Source organism: Argopecten irradians, chromosome 10, assembly GCF_041381155.1.
Source record: "Argopecten irradians isolate NY chromosome 10, Ai_NY, whole genome shotgun sequence".
Taxonomy (NCBI): Eukaryota; Metazoa; Mollusca; class Bivalvia; order Pectinida; family Pectinidae; genus Argopecten; species Argopecten irradians.
The window spans coordinates 13,206,051-13,216,635 of NC_091143.1; the positions used below are offsets into that span (position 1 = coordinate 13,206,051).

The window sequence follows — 10,585 nt, forward strand, 5'->3', positions numbered from 1 at the left end:
AGTAAAGTTATCTCCAATACTGTGTGAAGTTACCTCTCTTGCTTTGTAAAGTTACCTCCCATACCTTGTAAAGTTACATCCCATACTTTGTGAAGTTACCTCTTGCCTTGTAAAGTTACCTCACCTACCTTGTAAAGTTACATCTCATACTTTGTGAAGTTACCTCTCTTGCTTTGTAAAGTTAATTTCCCTACCTTGTAAAGTTACATCCCGTACTTTGTGGAATTACCTCTTGCCTTATAAAGTTACCTCCCCTTCCTTGTAAAGTTACCTCCCATACTTTGTGAAGTTACCTCTTGCCTTGTAAAGTTACCTCCCCTACCTTGTAAAGTTACATCCCATTCTTTGTGAAGTTACCTCTCTTGCTTTGTAAAGTTACCTCCCCTACCTTGTAAAGTTACATCTCATACTTTGTGAAGTTACCTCTCTTGCTTTGTAAAGTTACCTCCCCTAACTTGTAAAGTTACATCTCATACTTTGTGAAGTTACCTCTCTTGCCTTGAAAAGTTACCTCCCCTACCTTGTAAAGTTACATCCCATTCTTTGTGAAGTTACCTCTCTTGCTTTGTAAAGTTACCTCCCCTACCTTGTAAAGTTACATCTCATACTTTGTGAAGTTACCTCTCTTGCTTTGTAAAGTTACCTCCCCTAACTTGTAAAGTTACATCTCATACTTTGTGAAGTTACCTCTCTTGCCTTGAAAAGTTACCTCCCCTACCTTGTAAAGTTACATCTCATACTTTGTGAAGTTACCTCTCTTGCTTTGTAAAGTTACCTCCCCCTACCTTGTAAAGTTACATCTCATACTTTGTGAAGTTAACTCTCTTGCCTTGAAAAGTTACCCCCCCTTTCTTGTAGACTTACATCCAATACTTTGTGAAGTCACCTCTCTTGCCTTGTAAAGTTACCTCCCTTACTCTGTAAAATTACCTTCTGTACCTTGTAAATTTACCACCCTTACCTTGTAAAGTTACCTCTCTTGCCTTGTAAAGTTATCTCCCCTACCTTGTAAAGTTACCTTCCTACATTTTAACTCCAATGACTTGTTAAAGCCACACTATACGTAACTATCAACAAAAATTCAAGTTAAATTCGACTCCGATATTGTTAGTATTTGTAGATGTACTTAAAATTAAGATATATTAAAGAATATTCATAATGTTTTTTTGATAACTTTGGTACAGCAGTTGTTGAAAGTCGATACATGTAAACATGCCTTCATTTTAAACTGGTCGCCATAGAAGTTACGAGTATTGCCGACCGGAAGTCTGAAAGTTCATGACCCGTTTTCGGAAGAGTTCGGACAGACGTTACGTAGTTACAGTAGTCACATGACGTTCTCGGCAAGACGTTACACTGTCGGCTAACTTCGGCTTGTTTGACTAAGTGGGACCCACCTAGCGATAGTTAATATTTATTTGATTTTTAAAGAAATATTACGAATCATTATCGCTCATCTTGACTTCGATTTAGTCCTGTCTATGCATGATTTACAACAGGATTTTTTTTCAACATTCTTCTAAATCAAGAAAAAACTAAGAAAGATACGGATATTGGGCCTTTAAGTTATTTGACTTATCTCGTAAAGTTATCTCCCCTAAAACCTGTTATAGCTTTTATATTTTTTTCTAGGCCTCCTTCCAACTCATCCTTAGTCAAGGCCAATTTGGATATTTTCCGGCAACTAAGCTTTCTTCACATTTCAAACTTTCCATAAACAACAATATGATATAAATTTTTCAAATAAGGAACAAGATGATAAGTTTTCAGATGAAATCCCAATAACTTCACCACAGATAACTTACTGCCATACTTCTGGTGTATCCCACGACACCATACTTAGATCCGGAGTAGACAGGGGAGTAGAAAATTGGTGTTAAACCTGAAACAACAAAACACAAGAAGTTATAACATATCTCCACATCAACTATATATACAAATGTTTCCTCCTTAGAAATTCATCAAGACTGCAATAATTAATAATTTACATTATATATTTCAGGATTTGCAATGAAGCTGTCCCATAACTTTTTTAAGTAAAGAAAATGAAAAGGATCCAACTTTTTTCTGAAACTCCACTCCAATTACATTAGGGGACTTCATTTTATCTGAGGAGGACCCCATTTATGGAACACCCAGCACAAGCCCAACATTTAAAGAAACAGTATAACAACAGAAGTTAACCTGCTGTTGAAGCTATGTTAACCACCAGTCCTCCACGTCCCCCAGCCGTCCTGTCCATGTACGTTGATGCCAACATGGTTCCTTCTATCACACCAATCTGAAGGAAGAAAAGCAGCAATAACTTTAGTGGAGCCTATGCCATACAAGGTGTAGGTCTAACATCTTACAGATTAGTAAGGCATCTAACATTAGCCTGCCACTTCGATGTCACTGAGACGAAGAGGTTAAAAAGGTTTCTGACATTCTGCAACCAACATCTCCATCTGTAGGTTGCCAGTTTAGAACCTTTCTAGAAAGGGCAGTATATTTGTCACTTTTTCACCTACAAGATCTTATCATCTAAATCAGCTACTTAATCCCTTTGTGTCAGTTCTAAAAGCGGGATCATCCACACAAATCACACCTTTCCTATTCAGCCATTATTACTATTATATGGTTCTTCACCCATATGACCCACTGCCTACCCCATCTGTAACATTGTCCTATGACCCACTGCCTACCCCATCTGTAACATTGTCCTACGCTCCCACTGCCTACCCCATCTGTAACATTGTCCTATGACCCACTGTCTACCCCATCTGTAACATTGTCCTATGCTCCCACTGCCTACCCCATCTGTAACATTGTCCTATGCTGATTCCTCCTAATCCACTTTATGATCCCCCCAACAATAACCAAGACATGCTGTAACATTGTAGCATTGGATGGTTCGCCCCCCCCCACTGCCATCCCATAATATGCCACCATGTTAATATGGATGCCCTTCCCCTGCTCCCTACCCCCACAACAACCTGCCAACCAATAACATTGTACCTGGTTGATTCTGATGTTCCCTCCTCCCCACCCTATAACATTGTACCTGGTTGATTCTGATGTTCCCTCCTCCCCACCCTATAACACTGTACCTGGTTTATTTGGATGTTCCCTCCTCCCCACCCTATAACATTGTACCTGGTTGATTCTGATGTTCCCTCCCCACCCTATAACATTGTACCTGGTTGATTCTGATGTTCCCTCCCCACCCTATAACATTGTACCTGGTTGATTCTGATGTTCCCTCCCCACCCTATAACATTGTACCTGGTTGATTCTGATGTTCCCTCCCCACCCTATAACATTGTACCTGGTTGATTCTGATGTTCCCTCCCCACCCTATAACATTGTACCTGGTTGATTCTGATGTTCCCTCCCCACCCTATAACATTGTTCCAGAACAATTTAGATGTCCCCCAAAACTTGTTGATTTAGATCGTCCCCCAGCCACCCTGTAATAATTTGGATATAATATTGTACCAGGTTGTTTTGGATGCCCCTCCACCTCTATCCCCCCCAACCCTGTAACATTGTATCATATGAATTTGGATATCCCTCCCCTCCACCCTTATCCAATAATATTAGATATTTATATTGAGAAACTTCTGATGGGCATAACATAATGATCAAAGGTGTCTTGATGTGCTATACCTCTAACATTGTTGGAGTACCTCCACCCCAACCATTGTGTAACATTGTACCATGTTAATTTGGATGCCCCCCTACCCCCAACCCCACCCTGTAAGATTGTACCATGTTAATTTGGATGCCCCCCACCAATCCCACACTGTATCATTGTACCATGTTAATTTGGATGCCCCCCTACCCCCAACCCCACCCTGTAACATTGTACCATGTTAATTTGGATGCCCCCTACCCCAACCCCACCCTGTAACATTGTACCATGTTTAATTTGGATGCCCCCTACCCCCAACCCCACCCTGTAACATTGTACCATGTTAATTTGGATGCCCCCCTACCCCCAACCCCACCCTGTAACATTTGTACCATGTTAATTTGGATGCCCCCCTACCCCAACCCCACCCTGTAACAATGTACCATCTTAATTTGGATGCCCTCCTACCCCCAACCCCACCCTGTTATATTGTACCATGTTAATTTGGATGCCCCCTACCCCAAACCCCACCCTGTAACATTGTACCATGTTAATTTGGATGCCCCCCTACCCCCCAACCCCACCCTGTAACATTGTACCATGTTAATTTGGATGCCCCCCTACCCCCAACCCCACCCTGTAACATTGTACCATGTTAATTTGGATGCCCCCTACCCCAAACCCACCCTGTAACATTGTACCATGTTAATTTGGATGCCCCCTACCCCCAACCCCACCCTGTAACATTGTACCATGTTAATTTGGATGCCCCCCTACCCCCAACCCCACCCTGTAACATTGTAACATGCTAATTTGGATGCCCCCCTACCCCCAACCCCACCCTGTAACATTGTACCATGTTAATTTGGATGCCCCCCTACCCCCAACCCCACCCTGTAACATTGTACCATGTTAATTTGGATGCCCCCCTACCCCCAACCTCACCCTGTAACATTGTACCATGTTAATTTGGATGCCCCCCTACCCCCAACCCCACCCTGTAACATTGTACCATGTTCATTTGGAAGCCCCCCTATACCCCAAACCCCACCTTGTAACATTGTACCATGTTAATTTGGATGCCCCCCTACCCCCAACCCCACCCTGTAACATTGTACCATGTTAATTTGGATGCCCCCTACCCCCAACCCCACCCTGTAACATTGTACCATGTTAATTTGGATGCCCCCTTACCCCCAACCCCACCCTGTAAGATTGTACCACGTTGATTTGGATGTCCCCTACCCCCCAACCCCACCCTGTAAGATTGTACCATGTTAATTTGGATGCCCCTTACCCCCAACCCTACCCTGTAACATTGTACCATGTTAATTTGGATACCCCCTACCCTCAACCCGACCCTGTAACATTGTACCATGTTAATTTGGATGCCCCCTACCCCACCCCACCCTGTAACATTGTACCATGTTAATTTGGATGCCCCCACCAACCCCACCCTGTAAGATTGTACCATGTTAATTTGGATGCCCCCCACCAACCCCACACTGTAACATTGTACCATGTTAATTTGGATGCCCCCCTACCCCCAATCCCACCCTGTAAGATTGTACCATGTTAATTTGGATGCCCCCCCCCCCCCCCACCCTGTAACATTGTACCATGTTAATTTGGATGCCCCCCTACCCCCAACCCCACCCTGTAACATTGTAACATGTTAATTTGGATGCCCCCCTACCCCCAACCCACCCTGTAACATTGTACCATGTTAATTTGGATGCCCCCCACCAATCCCACACTGTAACATTGTACCATGTTAATTTGGATGCCCCTACCCCCAACCCCACCCTGTAACATTGTACCATGTTAATTTGGATGCCCCCCTACCCCCAACCCCACCCTGTAACATTGTAACATGCTAATTTGGATGCCCCCCTACCCCCAACCCCACCCTGTAACATTGTACCATGTTAATTTGGATGCCCCCCTACCCCCAACCCCACCCTGTAACATTGTACCATGTTAATTTGGATGCCCCCCTACCCCCAACCCCACCCTGTAACATTGTACCATGTTAATTTGGATGCCCCCCTACCCCCAACCCCACCCTGTAACATTGTACCATGTTCATTTGGAAGCCCCCCTATACCCCAACCCCACCTTGTAACATTGTACCATGTTAATTTGGATGCCCCCCTACCCCCAACCCCACCCTGTAACATTGTACCATGTTAATTTGGATGCCCCCTACCCCCAACCCCACCCTGTAACATTGTACCATGTTAATTTGGATGCCCCCTTACCCCCCAACCCCACCCTGTAAGATTGTACCACGTTGATTTGGATGTCCCCTACCCCCAACCCCACCCTGTAAGATTGTACCATGTTAATTTGGATGCCCCCTTACCCCCAACCCTACCCTGTAACATTGTACCATGTTAATTTGGATACCCCCTACCCTCAACCCGACCCTGTAACATTGTATCATGTTAATTTGGATGCCCCCTACCCCACCCCACCCTGTAACATTGTACCATGTTAATTTGGATGCCCCCACCAACCCCACCCTGTAAGATTGTACCATGTTAATTTGGATGCCCCCCACCAACCCCACACTGTAACATTGTACCATGTTAATTTGGATGCCCCCCTACCCCCAATCCCACCCTGTAAGATTGTACCATGTTAATTTGGATGCCCCCCCCCACCCCACCCTGTAACATTGTACCATGTTAATTTGGATGCCCCCCTACCCCCAACCCCACCCTGTAACATTGTAACATGTTAATTTGGATGCCCCCCTACCCCCAACCCCACCCTGTAACATTGTACCATGTTAATTTGGATGCCCCCCACCAATCCCACACTGTAACATTGTACCATGTTAATTTGGATGCCCCTACCCCCAACCCCACCCTGTAACATTGTACCATGTTAATTTGGATGCCCCCCACCAGCCCCACACTGTAACATTGTACCATGTTAATTTGGATGCCCCCCTACCCCCAACCCCACCCTGTAACATTGTACCATGTTAATTTGGATGCCCCCCACCAATCCCACACTGTATCATTGTACCATGTTAATTTGGATGCCCCCCTACCCCCAACCCCACCCTGTAACATTGTACCATGTTAATTTGGATGCCCCCCACCAACCCCACACTGTAACATTGTACCATGTTAATTTGGATGCCCCCCTACCCCCAACCCCACCCTGTAACATTGTACCATGTTAATTTGGATGCCCCCCTACCCCCAACCCCACCCTGTAACATTGTACCATGTTAATTTGGATGCCCCCTACCCCAAACTCCACACTGTAACATTGTACCATGTTAATTTGGATGCCCCTACCCCCAACCCCACCCTGTAACATTGTACCATGTTAATTTGGATGCCCCCTACCCCCAATCCCACACTGTATCATTGTACCATGTTAATTTGGATGCCCCTACCCCCAACCCCACCCTGTAACACTGTACCATGTTAATTTGGATGCCCCCTACCCCCAATCCCACACTGTATCATTGTACCATGTTAATTTGGATGCCCCTACCCCCAACCCCACCCTGTAACATTGTACCATGTTAATTTGGATGCCCCCACCAACCCCACACTGTAACATTGTACCATGTTAATTTGGATGCCCCCTACCCCCAACCCCACCCTGTAACATTGTACCATGTTAATTTGGATGCCCCCTACCCCCAACCCCACCCTGTAACATTGTACCATGTTAATTTGGATGCCCCCTACCCCCAACTCCACACTGTAACACTGTACCATGTTAATTTGGATGGTCCTCCTCCATGTCTGAGGATCCTCCCCACTGACTCCAGCATTGTTCACTAGAATGTCCACTCCGCCAAACTCCTCTATCACCTTCTTTATCACACCTGGCAGATAGAAGAAGACAACACTTAGTCAGTTAGTAATGTGTAACTTATGCTGGAAATTTCACTGCATTTCCATCATGAAAACATTACTAATCATTCATCAGACTATCCTTGCCAACTGATATCCATACTATAATGACATTGTAATTTTTATGTCACTATTATCACATTTATAATCATTGTTGACATCCATCTTTTTCCCTTGTTTTGCTCAAGTTTCTTTGATTACCAGAAATCATCATCAATGGCAAATTCAACTGTACAAATATTGAACTGCAGTTATTAATGTTATCATGTTTCAAGTTTTATCATTGCATGAAAACTCTCTACACATTTTACTGTACAGTCTACCTTCAAATTGCTCATGGTTACTGACATCACATCTAAGAAACATGCTTTGTCCTCTGCCAAACTGTCTGTTCCAGCTGTCTAATGTAGCTTTTCCAGTCGCTGGGTTGATGTCACAGATACAAACCTATCAATATATTTTACAACAATGTCTGTTATCCATACATATTGTATGTCATCATATTTTTATCTTGCATATACGGGACCAGAAAACGAACAAAAAGATTTCCTGTACATAATCCCCTCATCATGCCTCTGTGAAATCCAACCCTGCAAGCTTGTATAATCTTCAATATCAATGGAGTGGGTTCTCTAAAATGGAAATGAAGTATACAAGAGGAGTGTGTGATATTGAACAGTTGACCTCTTTCATGAATTACAAGGGGCCGCAGTTGCCGATTGGTTAAGATGTTCCACCTCTTGATCATGAGTTTGAATCTCATGTGGGGCAGTGGCCAGGTACTGACCGCTGGTCCTTGGTTTAAATTTCTCCAGGTACTTTGGTTTTCCAGCTACCAACAAACCTGGTACGTCCTAAAATTTGACCCTGGTTGTTAAAAGGATATTGAACTATTAATACCAAAACCATTTAGGCCTACATGTAGGTCTATTATCATTGGTATGTCTAGATCTTAAGACAAGCAATTGCTGTATACAGTTAGGCCTATCATAGATATAGAGTGAGGGTACGTAATTTCGCACAGTACGTAATTTCGCACACCTGACGATTTTTCGCAATCTTCCTTTAAATGTCAGAAAGATTTGCTCTGTTGTTTATGTTGTGACTAAAGGAGGCCTCTCACTGTGATTTTGTCATATTTAGTTAATTTTTTCAGGATAAGTTTATTTTGAAAAAACGAAATCGGAACAATACGGCCCATCTCAGTAAAGAAATTTATAGAAAATAAACCACTTGACATAAAATAATTCTGGGTGATAAATAACTGATTCACGTACAAATATGTAGAGAAACTATCCTTTTTTAGAATATATCTAAACCCGTATGAAAATCCATCAAATATAAGCGGAAAACAGATATTTTCTGCGGACACCTATGACTTTCTTGACCTCGTTTACATTGTTTACTATAGGGAGCGGTCATTTTTCATATCGAAAATGGCGGCGAAATGTCACTTTTTCATTTAGAAATATAATTGTATTTTGATGTCATTTCAAGATTGGAACTGTACTTAATCTTTGTTTATGATGTTGTTGGTCCATGAAATGTTTGAAAATGATTATTTTCTCCAAAAACAAGAAAGTTTGAGGGGTGTGCGAAATTACGTCCCCCAAACCCGTTCAACTACAGGTTAACATCAAGTTAATAACAGCTCCCGCGCGCAGTGATACGTCTGCGCATATCCGGTTACATACTCGTGTGTTGTGAAGCACTTGTACATCTGCCGATGTAAGTTCAGCCTTTTTGGTTCGGAATGAAAGTATTTGAAATTCATTAAAATCAATGCCAAAAGTGTGCGAAATTACGTACCCCCACTCTACTAATCAATTTTTTTTTTTTTTTATGTTTTTGTTTAATTCCCCTAATTACCAAATAAAATATTCAATACTTTCAGTTAAATTAGAAAGTCAGTAGTACGTCTATTAAAATAAGCCTCGGTATTAACAAAGCAGGCTTAGAAGGACTTTGATACTTTACAAAAGGCCCCATATACAAAATGTTAAAATGTACATCATTTGTATAGCTATCTGAAAGTTAAACAGACCTTTGCACCTTTCCTGAGAAGCCCCTCGGCGAATCCCCGACCTAGACCTTGGGCTCCTCCCGTCACGATTGCAACTTTCCCTTGTAGCTTCATGTCTGCTAGCCGTGTATAGAATATCGCTAGAATCCACCTGTGTACTTCATCAATGTGGCTGACAGAATTTACTGTCAGTAAACCGACAGTACTATAGTTGCAGACAAAGTGAAACAAGAAAAGGGAAGTAACTCGCATAAGTTTAGGAAGTTCTACCGTAATATATCTATAAACAACGCCATTGTGTGTCAGCTGCCCACTCATATACAGATCATGATCAGCTCATACTGATGACGACGACGACGACGACGATGATGATGATGATGATGATGACGATGAATAATATTGCTGATGATGTTGATCGATGATGATTTTTTTTTTGACATTGTCGTTGCTATTACTGCAGCTGATGGTGATTATGCTATCATCGTTTGTTATATCATGATAACTTTCTGCTGTTACAAATGATGCTGGTGCTAAGTGCTGCTGACGACGACGACCAAGACGATTTTTCTTTTTTTTTGGTATTTTTTTATTTTTGAGAAGTTTTCAAAATGTAAAAGTAACATTAGATATCAGCACACAAATCATTCATAGTCACTCAATATCTAACGTCATTCATTAGTCACCATATCCCATAGTAGCAAATTATATTTGATTACCATTATCACACTCAGTAAAGTTACAGCTTTGCACACTAACATTATCACTCAGTTCGCATCATCATTACCATGATCATCATCATTGTCAAAATATCCTTACTACATGTATTTTGATAACATGGTCAATAAATTTAAATCTTATATTTTTATATTATAATCAAAGTTATTACATGTCCTCTTATCCTCAAACATAACATTATAAATGATATCACTGTACATTTTACATGTAATTATAAGCATCCAAATTGATCTGAATGAGTTTTATTTTTTAAAATATTTTTAATTGATTTGTGTACAAACAAACAGAACAAACATACCAAACCTAATTAGGAGAGAGAGAGAGAGAGAG

General features: G+C 42.0%; 1 protein-coding gene across 1 annotated transcript; it reads right to left on the reverse strand.

The window, feature by feature from the left end:
- Nucleotides 1-1,772: 1,772 nt before the first annotated feature.
- LOC138333158 (15-hydroxyprostaglandin dehydrogenase [NAD(+)]-like) lies at nt 1,773-10,298 on the reverse strand. The gene is made up of 5 exons (XM_069281338.1): nt 9,542-10,298; nt 7,821-7,944; nt 7,357-7,469; nt 2,185-2,281; nt 1,773-1,882 (listed from the first exon to the last, which is right to left on the reverse strand). Exons 1-5 carry the CDS (start codon nt 9,836-9,838, stop codon nt 1,788-1,790), a joined length of 726 nt encoding a protein of 241 aa, XP_069137439.1. The 5' UTR covers nt 9,839-10,298; the 3' UTR covers nt 1,773-1,787.
- Between the last annotated feature and the right edge of the window lie 287 nt (nt 10,299-10,585).